This window comes from Chiloscyllium plagiosum, unplaced genomic scaffold, assembly GCF_037043375.1.
Source record: "Chiloscyllium plagiosum isolate Xiang-an unplaced genomic scaffold, Cpla_swu_hap1 HiC_scaffold_12, whole genome shotgun sequence".
Taxonomy (NCBI): domain Eukaryota; kingdom Metazoa; phylum Chordata; class Chondrichthyes; order Orectolobiformes; family Hemiscylliidae; genus Chiloscyllium; species Chiloscyllium plagiosum.
Window position 1 is genome coordinate 29973393 of NW_028270150.1, and position 20824 is coordinate 29994216.

At 39.8% G+C, this 20824-nt stretch overlaps 1 protein-coding gene across 3 annotated transcripts in view; it reads left to right on the forward strand.

Annotated features, from left to right (window-relative positions):
• Positions 1–20824, forward strand: part of LOC122555366 (transmembrane protein 50B) — a 78841-nt gene that overhangs the window by 48285 nt on the left and 9732 nt on the right. For 2 of the 3 annotated variants that reach the window (XM_043701301.2, XM_087992585.1), the window contains exons 4-6: positions 4147–4214; positions 16476–16568; positions 19622–19679. In XM_043701301.2, the coding sequence (XP_043557236.1) occupies positions 4147–4214; positions 16476–16568; positions 19622–19679 (219 nt within the window). Of the gene's footprint in view, positions 1–4146; positions 4215–16475; positions 16569–19621; positions 19680–20450; positions 20502–20824 lie in introns of all 3 variants that reach the window. The other variant, XM_087992584.1, reaches the window with a different exon arrangement.

Sequence of the window (20824 nt, forward strand, 5' to 3'; positions counted from 1 at the left end):
AGTCCTGCTAAGATTTGCTTTGCCAAAATGCAGCACCTCGCATTTATCTGAATTAAACTCCATCTGCCACTTCTCAGCTCATTGGCCCATCTGGTCCAGATCCTGTTGTAATCTGAGGTAACCTTCTTCACTATCCAGTTCTAGATAGTAAATGTAGGAAAGATGTTCTTGATGACTGGGGATTCCAGAACCAAAGGTCAGTAATCTAAGGATATGGGGTAGGCCATTTAGGACTGATTATGAGAATATTTTCTTCACTGAGATGTTGGTGAGCCCTTGGACTACTTTACCACAAAAAGTGGTTGAGGTCAAAACATTTAATATTTTCAAGGAGTTAGCTATAGCTCTTGGGGCTAAAGGGATCAAAGTACATGCAGCAAAAGCAGGGACAGGTCCTGAGTAGGATGATCAGCCATGATCATATTGAATGGCGGAGCAAGTCAGTCAGTTCTTGAAGCCTATTTTCTCTGTTCCTATTTTCTCTTTCTATGAAGTCCAACTCTATAGCAGTCCTGAAGGAGTGCTGTTGGAGGTGCAGTTTCTCAGGTGAACTCTTAAACCATGACCTTGCATTCTTTCACAACTGCATATAAAAGATTCCACAGCACTATTTCTAGATAGATCAGAGTCTTCCTCATAATCTGGGCAATCATACAACTCCTAGTTGGTCAAACAGATTAAAAGGTTATTATTTAGTTGCTGTTTGTGGAACCTTGTGTGTAAATTTGCAACAATGTTTTCCGCATTTATTCTAGTATGGAATGTTTGAGTTTTTAAAGGTGCTAATTACATAGAGAAGACTCCTTCCTTCCTTATTTTCTACTTAAGAATCAAGATCAATACACAAACAAATTTTGTATCTGGTTAAATCTGCCAGTTAAATTCAAATGAAAGAGAGGTGTATTTTTAGAACAGTAACCTGGTTCTTGCTAGACCTAAAACAGAACTCCACCATGTCGATTTGGGCTTAAAGGGTGATTGCAGGAGAATGTTATAAGGAAACTTTGGGAAAACTTAGATTCTTTATCTTTAAGCAAACACAAAAGAGGGAGGGCATTACTGAAGTATGCACGAAAAGAGGGACAGGAATGGTTGAAATCTGAGATTATTTTTGAGTTACTCTACAGTTGCTGGACAAAGGAACATGGGTATGAACAGATTTAACGCAAGTCCTGAACTGACATTAGGAAGCATCTCATGTATGGAAACTTTAAGAATTAAGAGCAGGTATAGCTCAATTGGCTCCTCGAGTTTGTTGTGCCATCAGAAGGGTCATGGTGGATTTATAAAATTTCCACCTTCTCTCCTTTCTTTGCCTTGCTAGATTCCCCTTTTATTGTATCTTTAATAACATTGGTAATCCATATTGGCTTGCATTGATGGCAGTAATTGCATTTTAATCTTTATAAGAGAGATTTAATGCATGAGCAATATGACAAAGAGACCATTATCCATTATTCCACTAGTTGACATATGATTTTGATCCAATAGGTCTAACAAATGATCAGTCTGTTGTGGCAGTTACGTTGGTACTGATCTTTTACCCCCAATTATGCTAAATGTTCACAATTTTCGGAAGTGCATTATATCGTTCAAATTTGACATGACAGTGGAGATCAATTTCCTTCAATAGAGTACCTGAGGAATCTCATTGCACAAGCCAACAGGTTTATATGTACTTTTCTCATCAAATGTTGTCCTGTGCATATAACCGAAGAGATCTGGTATAGAGGAACTAGAAACTCTGTGTACTATTGTAGGAGAACCTTGCTGGCCTATCCTTATTGAATTGTAGCAGCAGCTTCCCCAAGCTTCAGTGTGTTGCTCAACATCAACTGTGCCGAACTGCAACACTGTCATCAGTTCTTTTCATTGGAAGGCTAACATGTTCCAAGCACACCTGAGTGTATCTTTCAATGAGTTTAAGATCCTCCAGAAGCAGGATGTTTCTGCCATTGCCCTTCACTGATAACAGACCTGTTGGGGCAGATGTTGATTTCTCTATCCAGCACTAGCCTTATACTATTCCGATGTCGTCAGATCTTTCAGGAAAATCTTTGATGGAAGGTCCAAACATTTACTAACCTCAATGCATATTTGACCCAGTTGGTTATAATGTGTCTCAGAATTTTTTCGTTAACATTTATGTTGGTGTAGTTTTCCCAAAAACTCACTTTATTCATAAACTTTGTGGAAAGAATATTGGATAGGAGCTTCAGTTAAGGCATTTCATCTGCATTCCTATGAGAGCATAACTGGCTCTGCTTGCTGTCCTGTTCTGCTATTTCAGCTGCACTTTTAATTTAGGCATATCTTCTTACCCATTAACTGCCTTAAATTGTCCAGCTTTTCTGACTGTCCCAATTCCCTAAATTTAATCTGCATGTGGAAATTTTAGTAGTTTCTTACCTAATACAAATAATACTGGGTAAACTGACTCTCTCCCCATGCCTGTGATTATAGCATGGTCTTGGCTCTGAATTCAGCAAAATCATCATGCACTGATTGGTTCCCACATGAGTTGTTCAATAATCTAGGCTGTTAAAACTTCTACATGAGTAAATAATGTGCTATGGCTCAACACCACACTGCACTTGTTTTATTTTGTGATTCACAAGAAGTGTGCTAACAGATGCATTTTCTAAGTAAATTATTGTCCTCATGATTTACTGAAGAATTCCCTCATCAAATATTATAAAATTCTTAATTCCCAATTATTTAAAAATCTGCCTTGGGCATGCTAAACTGCTAAATGTCCATGGCCTTCTGAAAGTTTTAAAGTTCACAACCTTTTGAATGGAGAAAAGGATCTCCTCTGTGTTGTAAATGCTGACCACTTTATCCTGAGACGATATCCCCTAGTTTTGGACTTTACAGTCAGAGAAACATCCTTCCATCATCTACCCTGTCAAGCTCTCTTTTTATCCCCCTTATATTTGATTTGGTTTATTATTGTCATGTGTACGGAGATACGGTGAAATGTATTGTTTTATGTGCTCTAGGAATTGCCATAGCAAACTGTGGTGCATCCAATAGGATGCTCTCTACGAATCACCTATAAAAATTGTAAGTCTCATTATGGACCTGCTGAATTTCCTTAGCCTTCTGAGGAAGTAGTTATGTTGGTGTGTTTGCTTGTCTGTAGCATCAACATGGATAGACCAAGACAGATTGGTGGTATTCATTCCTTGGAACTTGAAGCTCTTGACCACATCCACAAGTATCCATCAATAGAGACTGGGGAGTGTCCTCCACTCTGCTTCCTGAAGTCTATGACCAGCTTTCTGGTTTTGCTGACATTGAAACAGAGATTGGTTTTACACCTTGCTGCTAAGCTCTTGCTCTCTATCTCTTCCTTTACAGGACTCTGCCCCGTCATTGTTTGAGATCTGACCCACTACTGTGGTGTTATCAGCTAATTTTTAAATGGAGTTAGAGCTGAATTTGGCTGCACAGTTGAGTATATAAGGCGTATAGTAAGACACTGAGTATGGAGCCTTGTGGGGCACTGGTGTTGAGGATTATTGTGGAGGAGATATTGTTGCCTATCCATAATGATTGCATCCAGCAAGTTGAGGATCCAGTTGCAGAGTGTCCTCGATTCCAGAGTTTTGAGATGAGTTTTGTTGGAATTATGATGATGAACGTTGAACTAAAGTCTATAAATAGCAATCTGATGTAGGTGTCATCATTAGCCAGATGTTCCAGGGATGAGTGTCGGGCTGAGGAGATGGTGTTGCAGGGGAACAATGAGAGAATCTCTCATTTGGTTAAACTGCAGAAAATAAAAGGCTGATTTTTCTTCTCTTCACCCAGAGGAATCTGGATTGGTTTTCTGCATTGTAGTGGAACTGAAAAAAAAAAGCCTTGAATCTTTTAAAAGGCAGTTGGATGTTGTGAGAGATAACAATAGATTTCTCTGGAAGAATACGTTCGATGAGCTGACCCTCTGTGCTTGTTTTGTGATCAAAGCCTATTCTCTGGTATGAATTTTTGAACATAAGTTATCTTGCATGTTCCTATGAGAGTCGTTTGGTAGTCTAGGTTATGGAAATTCTTACAAAACTTAAATAATGTTCTTGCTATGGCTCATCATGCTGTACATTGAAATATGTAATATAATCTGTTTCCAAATCTAAATTTTAGGATAAATGCTGTGTCTAATGGACAGGTCCGAGGGGATGGATACAGTGATGGCTGTTTGGGAAGAACAGGTAATAATGCTTAAGCTATTTACTTATTTTAGTAGTTACTATAATCTGAGAAATTCTGAAGAATAGTGACCTAACAATAATATCAAAGACTGAACTGACGAGAAAATCTGATGTATTGCCAACAGGGATGCGAGTTAAAAATACAAAAAATTAAACCAGCTTCTTGAAAAGAAACTTCAGGACTGTGAAGAGTATTAGCTATGAGGTTATTTTATTCATTCATGGGATACACACTCTCAATAGCCAAGGCTAGTATTTGTCACTTATTCTCAATTGTTTTTGTGAAGGTGATGAGCCATTTAGAGTCATAGAAATATACAGCACAGAAGCAGACCCTATGGTTCAACTCGTCCGTGCCGATCAACTATCCTATATAAATCTGATCCCATTTGCCAGCACTTTGCCCATATCCCTCTAAACCCTTCCTATTTATATACCCACCCAGAAAACTTTTAAATGTTGTAATTGTACCACTTCCAATACTTCATCTGGCAGCTCATTCCAAACATGCCATCCTCTGTGTGCAAAATTTGCCCCTTCGGTGCCTTTTAAATCTTTCCCATCTCACTGTATATCTATGCCCTGTAGTTCTGGACACCCCCACCTCTGGGAAAATCCCTTTTATATTTACCTTATCCATGTCCCTTGTGATTTTATAACCTCTATAAGGTCACCCCTCAGCCTCCGATGCTCCAGGGAAAACAGCCTCAGCTTATTCAGCCTCTCCTTCTAGCTGAAACTCTCCAACCCTGGCAACATCCTTGTAAATCTTTTCTGAACCATTTCAAGTTTCATAATATCTTCCTAAAGATATTGCACATAATATTCCAAACGTGCCATAAATTTCTGCAGTTACTGTGTAGATGGTATTGCGGAGAGAGTACCAGGATTTTGATCCAATGACATTGAAGGAACCGCAATGCTTCTAAGTCAGAATAGCCTGATTTGAAGGGAAACCCCCAGCTGATGCTGTTCCCATGCACCTGCTGCTCATGTCCTTCTGGATGGCAAAAGCCATGGATTTGGAGCTGGCATAAAAGTCAAGAACATTGACTGAGCAGTTTGAATTATTGTGTAGTTTTTATGTATGGATTTATGTTCAGTTGTGCTAGTCTGTTAACTGGAGGTGATAACTAGTGAAATGATATGTTTTCAAAGTTTGGGAGAAGATTTGTAGCTTGGGTGCTCGTTGTTGTGGTTCTGTTCGCCGAGCTGGGAATTTGTGTTGCAGACGTTTCGTCCCCTGTCTAGGTGACATCCTCAGTGCTTGGGAGCCTCCTGTGAAGCACTTCTGAGATGTTCCCTCCGGTATTTATAGTGATTTGTATCTGCCGCTTCCGGTTGTTAGTTCCAGCTGTCCACTGCAGTGGCCGGTATATTGGGTCCAGGTCGATGTGCTTATTGATTGCATCTGTGGATGAGTGCCATGCCTCTAGGAATTCCCTGTGGGATAACACAACTATTATAGGACAAGCCAAACACAGAACAGCCAGGGAATTCCTAGAGGCATGGCACTCATTCACAGATTCAATCAATAAGCACATCGACCTGGACCCAATATACCGGCCACTGCAATGGACAACTGGAACTGATAACCGGAAGCGGCAGATTCAAATCACTATAAATGCCTGAGGAAACATCACAGAAGCGATTCACAGGAGGCTCCCAAGCACTGAGGATGTCACCTAGACAGGGGACGAAACGTCTGCAACACAAATTCCCAGCTCGGCGAACAGAACCACAACAACATGTTTTCTCAGGGTTCAACAGTGGGAAATGTCTCTCCATTCAGTCATCTTAAGTAATGGCTTGAGCACAGGTTGGTCAACTAGAAATGATATGTTGGTTTTGGTGCTGGGGGTGGGGGAGGGACAGACAAAAGCAAAAAAGATAATAGACTTTGAGAATTTTTTAAAAATTTCACATTGAGTCATTTGAAATGAAAGCGAATGGGGTGAAACCATAAAAATTGTCAAAAATAAACTATAGTTTCTGCCTCTAGGTTTTAGGTTCTAGCTTATTTGTCATTTAATGAAACATTCAGTAAGGTGCAGACCATAAACTAGAGTGAAATGACGAGTATAAAAATGTTCATTTCACTAAAATGTATAGTGTGGTGCATTGCTGATATCACACCGGGCTATCTGTTGTTCTTTTGTGTTTAATTACGTCTGAACATTACACTCTTGGGTGATTAAAATCATTCCTGTCCTGAGTTATTAGTCATATGGAAAGCAAACTATTTTTGTTGGTCACTGAGGAAGCTACAGGTTTTTATTTTGTTTCATTTTTGTATTTGCTAATTTTTTGCAAGTTGTTTATTTTTAGACTTGAGTTGTGTGCTCTCTCAGGCTCTGGCTCTTTGGGCATTCGTCACATGCAGGAATAAAATGGGAGGAGGTACACGTGAGTGAGTTTCCTCTGAGTCCCTCCTCCTTCTACTCTGTCTTGTAGCCCCTTGCATCAACTTTGTACCTCTGCATCAGTGAAGCTGAAGTTGGTAACATTGTGGAGCAGAGCTGAAAATGTGTTGCTGGAAAAGCGCAGCAGGTCAGGCAGCTTCCAAGGAGCAGGAGAATCGACGTTTCGGGCATGAGCCCTTCTTCAGGAATTCCTGAAGAAGGGCTCATGCCCGAAACGTCGATTCTCCTGCTCCTTGGATGCTGCCTGACCTGCTGCGCTTTTCCAGCAACACATTTTCAGCTCTGATCTCCAGCATCTGCAGTCCTCACTTTCTCCTCAAATTGTGGGGCAGTGCAGGTTTAATATGTGCACAGTTACCACTTGTTTTTATTCCAGCCACCTATGGCACCATGCTGATTTAGTTAGATTTTCATTCTTTCTACAGAATAGGTAGCCAAAATCAGGCGAGCACAAGATAGACACTAATGTGGGAACCAGCCATCAGTTGAATTTTGGAAATTGAGTCAAGTTTGTTTTTAAAAACCAGATGGAAATGTTTCTGTTGAGATTTGATTTTTTTCTATCCTGTTCTGCCTCCTGGAGGCAAGAGAACTCGGGGTGTGGAACCAAGGTGGTCAGATAATAATATTTATCAAACATTGCGGGCTTGATAGGCTGAATGGCTGACCATAGTTCCTACAATAATTACTTGTGCTGGATTTACAATGCCAGGAGTCCTCCTCATACCTTGCTCCAAGTAAACGTTAATTTGAGGCAAGGCTGTGGAGAGTGTTTACAGGCCTGCTTGATCATATTTTCACTCAACATCCATAGATATACTTACTAGCAGGATTAATTGGATAGCAATTAAGGATAGGAGAGCTGCAGTATTTTTTTAAAGGATATTTTTCCTGTTGGATCCAAAGATGGAAACAGTTCATAGCATTTCAGTTACTGCCATGACCAGAATCCATAAACTCCCCGATTGACGAGGAGCTGAAGTCCTGGCGTTTTCTTCTTGGCTCAGTGCTGCAGTGATGCTTTTATTTATTGGGAATGAGATTTTGTTTTTCAAACAATGACTGCCTGACCAGTGTTATAAAAATCTTAACATCTTCACAATATTAAGTCCTTGGCATCAGAATTATTTTGATAGCATGTGGTGGTTTTAAGTATAGACCTACTACATACCATGATTCTTTCAGCTTGAAGAATGGTGGGACATGATGTCTCCTACTTTATTACCAAGATGTATTTTTAAAGGTTTTCAATTGCAAACCAAGTGTGCAAGTCAGGTGAGTGAAATATTTTCCTGCTGGCTGAAGATCATTATCCTAATTAAAATATAGTAAGTTTGTTTTATTGTAACTTCTCAGGAAACCATAAAGTTTAGAGTTGGATTCTTTCTTTATTATCTGGTCACTGTCTGATGCTTACGTTTTAAGACCCACTGTCATTTTTGTAAACTGTTCTGAGCAAACATTTGTTATTTATAAATCACTGTTGAATGGTGTGCATGCTGTGGTAATGCTATTTTAATGTCATAATGTACTGTTATCTTCAAAAACAAAATCCATATGCTGCTATTAATGGGTGGAAACTTGTAAATTGCCAACGTTGTTGGTGCTGCTGGAAAGTGCACTTGCAGACAAGAAAATGTTGAGAAGTTTCCTTGGTTTGATCCACTAAAAAGTTCTTTCGGTACCTTAGGTCAGAACACATAGCAAAACTCAAACAGCTCAGGGGAGATGTTGAGTTCCAGTCGTCAGTCATGAGAAATTTCAATAATCTTGAAAGGAGACAAGTTTGTAATAATGTAAAGTAGATACTTGTCACTCTGCAAATCGGAAGCATTTGCATCCTAAGTTCTCTTTTGCCCAATGCTGCTCTAAATCCATTTGAAGCATCTGACATCAGCTGAAGTTAGATATAGCTGCCAAACATTATGTTAGCATATGTGAATGAGAAATTCCATCTTCTGGGTGAAAATTTATAATGGAGAACAATCATTGATCACTGGAGCAGGTCTACAGGAAAAATCTGTATGGAGCTTCAATGAAGCTGCATATTTGCAATTTATTTTTCTGGTTTGAAATTGAGTGAAATGGTGCTACTAAATGTCCTAGAGTCAAGACCAGCAAAGACAAAGATTTACAGATTTTCTGTCACCATATGCAATGTAATGATGACCGGACATGATACAGCCAGCAGTACATCAGCATTGTTCTATTGGAGATGATGTGTCATTAGAAGATGGTGTTCTTTAAACCTAATCTAGAATAATCAAACCTTGAATAATGTGCAAAAAGCAGCTCCACAAGGTACATGAAGGCCATGTGGAATGGAGAAGAAACTCCGACCTAGTTCAACTGTGTGCTGCATGTACAAAAATATCAAAAATGTGTATGTCATAAGTACGGACATATACAGCAGAAAGAAAAGACAATAGTTATTGAAGTGTGGCCTCAATCTGGCATACTATAGAAACTGATTTAGTCACACACAGTCAAGAGTATTATCTCTCACTTGCAGGCTGCTAGTCAGTTCATTTTTGTCTGAAGGACACAAGATTTGAGCTATTGAAACATCTTCGTAGGAAGAGTTCTGTTCACTGAGCAAGGGATTCCTAACAATGTAACTCCAGGTGACTTATTGAAAATTTAAGGAACTCGCTTAACAGTATAGGATCAACCCAATCAAGACATTTCCTAAAAGAATATTGGTTTGGAGAACAGCACATCCAAATGGTCAAGAGAGCCCTCCTGATGCTGGGAGTTTCGGGTAGACCCAGACCTTGACTTACTGTCATTCCCTGAGCGACATCTCTCAACGCTAATGTAAAATCACCTGCAGAACTGGTGAATGGAAGCAAGTATAAGATAACACTGCCAAATAAGGTACTGCCTCCAAGAGACCGGGAGGAAACAGCATGAGAACTCAGTGTGTAGGTAGAGCATAGGATTAAGAAGCAGGAATAGGGATTTCAGTCTCTCTCCCCGAGGCGTCATTCTGTAAGGTCATTGCCGATTTGATTATGAAGGAGGTCTACAATTTAATAGACATGTTAATCTGTATTGTTGAAAGCATAGACTTTATAATAATCTAATTATGAAAGTCTGGATCCCAGCAAAACTGTTGAGGTTGAGACCTCAAAATTTATGTGTCTTTGAGACAGTAGCCAATAAGCAAATGTGAAAGAACAGACCTCTACTCAAGTTGCAAAAGAAGGAAAGATCAATGAGACCAATAACATCATGGATCCATGAGACAACCCTGTTAGTGACATAAGATGAGACAACCCTGTTAGTGACATAAGATGAGTCTTCTAACTCTGAGACAACGCTCCTAACATCTGCTGTTAAACATACCAATTCACTACTTGATGTGATGTATATCAAATCTACAAGACACTGGCACAATATCCTTCCACTACAGTGTTTCCATGAAAAATCTTTTCAAAAAGAACTCGAGGTGTTGTAGACTCTAAAGTGCTTTTTGTTTAAATTTTAAAACTCATTGTGAATCTTTTAATTAGATCTAATATAATTAATGGTTTAAACAATTATATTTAAATAATCATAGAATCCCTATAGTGCAGATAAATGCCATTCAGTTCATCTGAGTCTGCACTCCACCCAGTCCCCTAACTCTGAATTTCCCATGTCTCTTCCACTTTGCCCCATAGTGCCAGGATGTGCAGGCTATTTCGCAGGGCCAATCCACCCAAATTGCACATCTTTGGACTGTGGGAGGAAGCCAGAGCAGAAACCCACAGACATGGGGAGAACATGCAAATTCTACATAGACCGTCATCCAGGGCTGGAATCCAACCAGGTCTCTGGCACTGTGAGGCAGTGGTGCTACCTACTGTGCTGTCCCTGATGTTTTATTTCAAAGTTGTGTTTTGAAGAGGTCATGTATATGAACCGAAAGTGCTGGTCTATCATATTTTAGTGATTTGCCAGAAACTCTGTCTTTGCTGGTAGAAGTTTTTTTTTTCACCTGTTGGATATCATTTCAATTCCCCTCCAGCTGAGGTGTGGTGATAAGTGTTGTGGGTGATGTGGTCAAAAGCCCTCATGGTAAGGACTGAGTTTCCAATTTAAAGATCCTCCAAAGTTTCTTTCCAATTGGGCACTGACTGCATCTATGTCCTTAATGAGAGCCACTCCAATGCGTTGGTCCTTTTGGTACTTGTTCCATAGATGGTCTTGACTTTGCTGAAGAATCCATACATCATTGCTGTTGAAAACTTGTTTCAGTTCCTGGTCTCTTTCTACCCATTTGTTCTTTATATTATGGCTTTTTTTTTGGTCCTCTACCATCATTTGTCTGTATATTTGCTTTAATTCCTTCATGTTTTGGTGTTTCTAATTCAGGGCCACCTTGTGCTTGCAACATAGTAGCTCTTTGATCTTTTGGTCCTTCTTGTTATTCCTGTCTTGATCTCTCCTGGTAGAGAAACCTAGAGTCTCCTTGCAAGTGCTGTTTATGATGGATATAAGGGCAGATCAGGCAGTGTGGATGTTCTGTAGTTACTGTTCATTAAGCATTTCAGAGTTGACTGTGATCTACTCGGATAGGGGATCAATCTTCAATGGGTCCTTGAGTACATCAACATTTTATGAAACTTCCGTCTGGTGTGGAGCTAATTTACAGGATGAGTGGGATACTTTTCAACTTTCATTGTCTGTAGTCCAGAACAAGACCACTCCAGTCTCTGTTCAGTTGCAGTGTGCAGAGAACACTTCGATGTATACACACTCAAGTTAGAGAAAGAATGAGCCTTAGGCCATCCAGCTGAAAGACTGAGGTACTCTACCGTGTTTGCTCTCACTGCTAAATAGTGTCCCTCAATAATCAAGACCATTGGACAATGGGAATCAATTCCTGTATATTGGGAGTATCATCTCAGTTCGGGTAGACTCTGAAACTCAACATCATCTTCAGTATTCTAGTGCCGTTTTGGCAGTCTGAGCAACAAAGTTTAAGTGACCTCAAGTCTGACAGCAAAGGCAGGGTCTACATGATAACTGTATTATCAGTCTTTCTGCATGTGTGACAGACATGTATAATGTCCAGCAGATACCTCGAGCTGCTTGAGAAATACCATCATCAATGCCTGTACAAAACCCTGCAAGTACACTAACAGTCATACAAATAATAATTTCAAACCTATGAGAAAAGGAAAATACAACAAATTGCAGATGTGCTGTAAATGTTAAATGCATCTGGTGCCTGATTTCTGGAGTTCATATATTTGCATGATATTTGGTAAATATGGTATTATCGTGCAATTGAAGCTTCAATAGGGTATACTGAGTTGTGGATGGGCAATCTTCATACCTGAAAGTATGAAAATATCTTACCAGATGGGAAAATTAAGGGTTTAAATTTGGAGTCCCTTTTTATATGCTGGCCATGGGTACTAAAGTTTGTAAGAAAAGCTCTGGTTTTCTCAACTAGTTGCATTGTATGTTGTGGGCATTGTGCAAACTGCAGAACTTTAAAATAAACACTAAACCTTTTGGTTCTGTAAAGTCTACCATGAGTGACACCGTTCCCTTTTATGTTTACATTCAAAATATGGATTTGGTTTTGTTTTTGTCCTCTGAGTCATGTCCCCTTGTTTTCAATGGTGGGGCTTTCCAACATGAGAGTTAGGACCCTAAGTGAAGCTTCAAATTGAACTTTGAGTCACAGGCTCTGGGGCATTATTGGTAGCTGTGGAGCTCTGAGACCAAATTGGAACAGCTGATTTCCCCTCAACTGAGAACCTCCCCTCCCCTTCCCAATGCATGTTCAGTTCCACCTGGTGAGTCACAATTATTTTCATTTGAGCTCATTTGGGTCAAAGTTTGAGGAAGGTTCTGTTCTGTTCTCATTGTTATCCCTATATTGTATAGCTACTCAACAGCCTTTTTTTTTTCCTTCTGAATTGTGCTGTGTCCTAAAATATGTCATTGCTACTTTTTATTAAACATGATTCCTTGTGTGATCCCTTGTACTCGGGGAAGTAGAATACTCTCCAGAGTACTTAAGTGGCTCTAGAAATAGTGGATGCATTGGTGATCATCTTCCAGGATTCAATAGACTCTGGAAGAGTCCCTGCAGATTGCAGAGTAACTAATGTTACTCCAATATTCAAAAAGGGAGGTAGAGAGAAGCCAGGGAATTGTAGACCAATAAGCCTAACATCGGAGTGTGCAGTGGGACCTGGGTGTCCTTGTGCACCAGTCACTGAAGGTAAGCATGCAGGTGTAGCAGGCAGTAAAGAAGGCAAAGGGTTTAGAGTACAGGAGAAGGAATGTGTTGTTGCAGTTATACAAGGCCTTGGTGAGGCAACACCGAGAATACTGTGTGCAGTTTTGATCTCGTTTTCTGAGGAAGGATGCTCTTGCTCTTGGAAGTACAGAGAAGGTATACCAGGCTGATTCTGGGGATGGTGGGACTGACTTATGAGGAGAGATTGACTCGGTTGTGATTGTTTTCGCTGGAGTTCAGACAAGTGAGGGGGCAATCTCATCGAGACTTAAAATTCTAACAGGACTAAACCGGGTAGATGCAGGTGCATCCAGAGCCAGGACTCATAGCCTAAGGATTGGGTGGACCATGTAGAATGAAGATGAGACATTTCTTCACCCAAAGAGTGGTGAGCCTGTGGAATTTCATTACCGCAGGAAGAGGTTGATGCCAAAACATTGAATGTATTCAAGAGGCAGCTGGATATAGCACTTGGGGCGAATGGGATCAAAGGTTATGGGGAAAAAAGCAGGATTAGTCTATTCAGTTGGACAATCAGCCATGATAGTGATGAATGGCAGAGCAGGCTCAAAGGGCCAAATGGCCTCTTTCTGCACCTATCTTCTATGTTTTTATCAATTACTGCCTCTGAACATTGTGTTGCTGTTCAGGCAGCTTTAAGTCATCTTCAGTACTTGTTCCTTTTATTTTAACAGCCCTTTACAGCTTTTGTTTATAATTGTTGATTACCCAGCCATGTTGTTACCCTTTATACCTTATCTTTTAGTCTCTCTTGAGCGAAGGCCAGACAAGAGTAAATCTAAAGAATATTGCAATATTGAACACAGAAAATATGGTAACAAATTACAAGCTGAAACTTTAGTTGAACTGATAGTGATGTATTTGAAAATCAGAAGTGTTCTATGGATTAAGCAGTGAGAGTTGCAGCAGACTGTCACTCCACTTTTACTCAACTTGCATTTTGACAGTCTAACTGGCCCAGACAAAATGCCATCACCAAACTCTCACCCCTCACCCCTCCCCGTTTCCCCTCTCTTGCTCTTCTTCCCCCCCCCACCCCCAATCTGTATTCTGAAGGAACTCTTCCCTTTGTGATTCCCTGGTCTGGTCTTTTTACCTCCTTCATCCGACACTTCCTTACTGTCCAAAGCCCCAAAGATTCCTTCCAGGTGAATTTACTTGTAATTTCAGTCTGTTCTTATGGAAGACCAACCAAAGACTGTGAGCGACTACTTTATGGAACATATCTGTTCGGATGCAAGCATAATCCCAAACTTCCGGTAACTTGCCACTTTAATGCACTATCTTACTCTCATGCTTCCATTTCTGTCCCATGCTTGCTGTTGTGTTTCTCTGAAGCCCAGTGTAAACTGGATAAACAGCACCTAAATTTCCATTTAAACAATTTACAACCTTCGAGCCTTGACATTGAGTTTAACAACTTCAGATAATGAACCCTGTCCTCCTTTTTGTACCTCCCACCCCACCTTCATATCAGACTTTTCTCTTGCTTTTTACTTTCAGTAGAGAATAACCTATATTCTGCTTTAGCACTTGGTCTGGACCCATCCCTCTACAGCTATTACCACTCCCTTTGCCTTTTAATCTGTGAGGGACCTGTGACCTCCGGCTTCCATTGCCCTCTAACCTTCCCTTCTGTTTAATTTGATCCATCACATCATTCTCACCCTTCCATCTTGCTCTTCAGTTCTGAAAAGGTCATATTGGGCTCCATTTTACTTGCTCCACCGGTATTGCAGACCTGAGATTTTCCAGTTTGTTTTTATTGCAGGAAAATTGTTTTATTGTCTGGTCAGTTGGTTCCTTTAGTTGTAAGAATAAAAAGGATGATAGGGTGGTTGGGGGAAGACATTGTGGTGGGGGGAACTACAATGGCTAGAGGTCAGTACAAACCTGCAATGCTTGAAATACAGATTTGTGCATTATTTGTGAAGGGAAAAACCACACATTATAACATTTTAGATCTATCTGAAATATTAGTATTTTTTTTCCTCTAACTAATCTTTATCTTAATTCTTAAATTTCTTCTTCACTCTAAGCGTAACTACCTCTATTTGAGAGAATAATGCAGTTAGCGCTTATAGGAAGCTTTTAGTATTTTGTACTGTGCTAGATGCTATTGGCAATTATAACAGTTATTGGTTTGTGCTTTTAACAGGGCCTTGTGTCAAAATACTTGAACAAAAAAAAAATGACTATGTTAATGGAGGTGAGGACCATGTAGAATGTGGTTAACCAGGGAGAAAAGGATGTGGTTTACAGGAATAGTTTTATGTTCATTTGCAACAAAGGACAAAAAAATGATGACAAAGTAGTTTTCCTAACAACCGATATTTCATCTGAGTATACCTGTGTCTATTGTACCAACCAAGTGATAAAATTGGACTACTCTGAAGAGCAGCAAATTGGTATGCCTCAGTGGGGCTAGTCTGTAGGAAATCAGGTCCCACTATTCCCAGAGTTATCACAAAAGTTAAGGATTTAAAAAAAAATTCATCTGTTCACATGTATTCAGAACTAGCATGGACCAGGTTTCTGTACTTCACAAGAAGTCCATTTAATACAATTACAGGTAAACAGTTGTAAACTATCAGCATATAACTCTAAGTTAAAACTCTAAGCCCCCTTTTAAACTTCTCTACACGCTCTCAAATATGCACACAAAAAGAAAAGGTGTTATGGACAATGTAAGACTGGAAAAACAGTTGCTGTCTGCAGGGTCTGCTGAGCTGCTTCTCAATCCTCCTTCTCCAGATACTTTTATTTGCAGGAATCACAGGGTGAGTGGTTCATATTTATAAAGGTCTTTAACTTAGCAGTTACACAACTTACAGCAACTGGAAAAGAGAATTAAATGGGCTGCTCTCGGATGGTTTTATTTTATACCACAGAGCAAAAACAGCTCCCTTCCTTCCTGAGGGCCAATGGTTTCTGCACAAACATTCAAACACAAGCATCATTGGATGAGTTGCAACAGAATGCAATCCCTACTGAATGTCAGTCCACACAGCTGAAAGCAAAGACCACAAAACCCAAACAAGACAAAACTGGGGTTAGGATTGGGTGCCCTTGCCAATATTTGTCCCTCGATCAACATCTCAAAAGCAGATTATCTATTCACTTTTCTTCTTTCTGTATATGGGGAGTTCATTTTATATAAATTGCCTGCCATGTTTTCCTATATTAAGTACTAATGACAATTCAAGAATTCTTCACTAGCCTTTAAAGTACTTTGTTTTCCATGACCGCAGAATGTATCAATGACTAAAATTGCATGCCGTTCTTTCTTGTTTCTGCATCTGTCTCTTTGTGCATGTTTCTCTCACCAAGTGAAGAATTACTTCTAATCTGGGCAAACACCCAGACTCTTCCCTTTTTCCTCACTTAGAAATAACAGTTCTGTTACAATTCCTCTATCTGTTCCTTTACCAATCATTTGGGAAGTCATCAGAACCAATTACTCAACTGAAGAAATGCAAGTACAGCTTCGAAAGAGTTTTTATTTGTCCATATTTATTAAAGAAACAGTGCACAAGTAATTGTACATGTTAACATTGTCGCTTTCTTTTACAGGTGCACGAATCTGGCTTTTTGTTGGCTTCATGCTAATGTTTGGATCTCTCATAGCTTCTATGTGGATCCTGTTTGGGGCATATGTTGTACTTAGTAAGTAACATCTCTTAAATTCTCCTATAAATGCTGAATCACTGACTTTCCAAAAATATGCCAATACCTGTGTTTATGACCTGCAAGCAAATGTTCTGTGCACTCCTTTATTCCAGTTAACAGATTTGTTTTAAATGAAGACAAAGGGTCAGTCAAGTCAAGGTATCAGGTGGTTGATAAACAGTAAAAATATCGCTGCAATACTTTGTATGAGTCCCATTCCCCAGATGGCAGGATAATAGGCTTCCTTTATTCTAATCTGCTGTGGGTCTTAATGAAAAGCCATTGCTTGTCATACATAGTAAACCCACCCACACAACCAACCGATTTGTGTTTTGTGCTTTGTTAAATCAAATCAAATCAAAATGGTCTTTCCTGCTGTACATTATCCCTATTGCCCCATATCTTCAACAATTTCAATTATTTATCTACTATTTCCTTCAAAATAACCCCTGCTCTCTGCCTCAGATATTGCTTGTGACAAATCACACTGTAGTTGTAACAAACTTATTCATGTTCTTTTTGAGGAGGTAACACTATGAATAAAGGGAATCTGATGGATGTACTTGCGTGGATTTCCTGAAGGTATTTGATAGAATGCCACATCAATTACTCAAAGGAAGGAAGCAAATATACTGATTTACATATTTACAGATGGCACAAAACTAGGTGGCAAGGCAGTTTGAGAGAGGGATACCAACAGTTTGCAGAGAGATATTGATAGGTTAAATAAGTGGGCAAAATGTAGGTAAATGGAGTACAAATGTGGGAAACTGCAAAGTTGTTCATTTGAAAGGGAGGACAAAAGAACAGAATATTATTTAGATTGCGCAAATTTGCAGAAAGCTGCAACACAAAGGGATTTGGGGGTACTTATGCTAACTTTCCATGCTTCATGCACACTGGTGCAGCGGGTAATCAAGAAAGCGAGTAGAATGTTTGCCCTTCTTTCAATGGGATTGGTGTTTTAAAGGAGGGATGTCTTATTCCAACTGTATAAGATGCTGGTGAGACCATGTCTGGTGTACTGTGAGCAGGTTTGGTGCCTTTATTTAAGGAAAGGTATCATTTCATTGGACGCAATTCAGGGAATGTTCACTAGGATGATCCCTGGTATGGAGGAATTGTCTCAGGAGCAAAGGCTAACTCGGGTGTGATTCTCCTTGCTGGGGTTTAGAAGAACGAGAAGTGATCTTATTGAAAGATGTGGGTTTCTTAAGGTGCTTGACGGTTAAATCCAGAGAGGATGTTTCTGTTTTGGGAGAATCTAGGACTAAAGTGTGTAGTCTCAGAATAAAGGGGTGCCAATTTAAGACTGAGAGGCGGATAAATTTCTCCTCTTTTAGAGGGCCAATGTATGGGAATTCCTTGTCAAAGAGGGCTGTGGGTGCACTGGCCTTGTTTGTATTTATGGTTAAGATTCTTCATTGCTCGGGGAATCAAGGACAATAGGGGGGAAATGCAGGAATATGGACTTGAAGAATGTCAGATCGGTCATGATCCTATTGAATGATTAGATTAGATCCCCTACAGTGTGGAAACAAGCCCTTTGGCCCAACCACTCCACACTGACCCTCCAAAGAGTAAACCACCCAGACCCATTTCCCTCTGACTAATGCACCTAACACTGTGGGCAATTTAGCATGGCCAATTCACCTGACCTGCACATCTTTGGGCTGTGGGAGGAAACCAGAGCACCTGGAGGAAGCCCACACAGATACGGAGAATGTGCAAACTCCACACAGACAGTCGCCCGAGGCTGGAATTGAACCTGGGACCATGGTGCTGTAAGGCAGCAGTGCTAGCCACTATGCTGCTGGAGCTGGCTTGAGGGCCTACTCCTGTTCCCATTTCTTGTGGTCTTATTATGGTCTTAAAGTTCAAAGTTTGAGAGAAGATTTGTAGCTCGGGTGCTCGTTGTTGTGGTTCTGTTCGCTGAGCTGGAAATTTGTGTTGCGGACGTTTCGTCCCCTGTCTAGGTGACATCCTCAGTGCTTGGGAGCCTCCTGTGAAGTGCTTCTGAGATGTTTCCTCCGGCACCTAGACAGGGGACGAAACGTCTGCAACACAAATTTCCAGCTCGGCGAACAGAACCACAACAATGGTCTTAAAGGTCACGGCAGGGAATGAAAGGCCACTGTGTATGGAGTAGCGTATTGGTATGCATAGAAGATTTGCTGACTAACAGGAAATAAAGTAGGCAAGGTATCTCCCCCCCCCCGCCCAGATTGACAGTGTAATGAGTGGTGTTTCGTAGGGAATTATGCCTGGATATCAATGTCTGTAATGTATATAAATGATGACTTGAGTGAAAGAACAAAAAGTACGGTTGTTAAATTTCTGACAACACAAAGATAAGTAGAAGCATAATTTGTGAAGAGGACTTAAGTCTACAAAAAATATGAATAGTTTAACAGAGTGGGTAAAAATGAGACAAATGGAATGTAATATGGAAAACTATGATTATAGACCATTTCAAAGAATAAAGAATAAGAACGAACTGTACTATAAATCATGAGAGATTACAGACTCCGAGATGGAGAAGGATCTGGGTATCCTTGTATGAAAATCAGAAAAGGTTAGTGTGCTGGTACGACAAGGATACCCAGATCCTTCTGAGAAAAATCTCTCAAAACCAGTAAAAGTTAATACTTGAATCAATCTATTCATAGGTGTAAACAAAACTATTACTGCTCTATGATCTGTTGCTGTGGGTATATTGGGTAAAGTCTTAAGTGCTTTTAATCAGTCAATTGAAGTTAAAACGGAGTTCTGATGAACAGTCACAATCCCTGAAACATTTACTTAAGTTTCTTTCTGCACAAATTCTGCCAGACCTGCTGAGCATTTCCAACATGTTCTGTTTTCATTTCACATTTGACTTGTATTTGGGTTTAATTTTAATTAATTTTGCTATAATTAGGATCTCCAGCTTCAAATTATTTGTCGAACTCCATACAATCGAAGGAATTAAAATAGAATATAAAATCCACCTTATCTAACAAGTCAATTAAAATTTGGTTAATTAACATTCCTGTTCTTTTATTTTGCAGAGGTTAATGTGTATCCAGGCCTGGCTGTGTTCTTTCAGAATGCATTAATATTTTTTAGGTAAGTTGGTATTCAGGAAATAACAGTTTCTGCATGACTTCGCTGACAGAATCTTAGTAGTTTCCCATGTTTTAAACATTAATTCCAGCTCAAATGTTTTTATTGGGGTGTAAATTTTACCAGGGATGCAACTTTCATGATCACCTGTCAACTTTGCTTACAACCACTCGGATTATCCTGCCAAATATTATTTTTCTGCCTTGGAGTTAGAACTACTTTTATGTATTGGGTCACCAAAACGTACATTAGTTGGGCAGTATGGCCCATGGTGTCACCTTTTGATAAATGTCAATAGTGTGCCTCCTTCCCTCCCAAAACTGTTTTAATTCCATGATTTCTGTCTACATTTTGTTTGCAAAGACACACAACTACCGTTCACAACTCAATATTGGAAAAATCTAAAGTCCTTTCATTTGACCCTTTCCAGAAACTCTGCTGTATTCTTGCCTGCCTTCTTGGGTGCTAACTCTAGTTCAGCACTCAACGTCAACATGATGCTTGATACTGAGCTGAGCTTCAAATATCTCTGTCTAATACCCATTTCAGCATTGTTCCCCACGCTCTCAACACCATGCTTCATTCACCGCACCATATTTGTGCTCATTTGAAGCCCACCCACTGAAACCTTACTCCCATGCTTGCTGATAATGTGACTTTTTTCCCCACTTTTTTCTTGTAGAATCACTATATAATCGCCATCCTTCTCCCAACATTGCACATTCCTTCACAGTTGTTGGGTCAAAATTTTGGAATTTTTTTTATCTTTTATAGAATTACCTGCACCCTGAAGACTTCAGACAGGCAAGAAAGCCACTCATGCAGGTCATTACTAATTTTTCAAGGGCAGTTAAGAATGGGCAATAAATGTTGACACTTACATCTCATGAACAAATAAAGAAAGCCTATCCTAATGTTCAAGCCATCTATTCTCTTCTGTCTTGCCACTAATCGTCTTTTTATGTATGATAATTGAACATACACTACTATTTCCTCCAAACTCTTTTTCAATCCACCCTTTTTGGTTTCGATCCTGCTCACAACGATCAGATCACTCTCTAATGTCAAAAATCCACTATTGTTAGATTCTTAACTTGGTTATCTCTCTTCAAAATGTAGTCCTTGGATTTCCACTATGTAACATATTG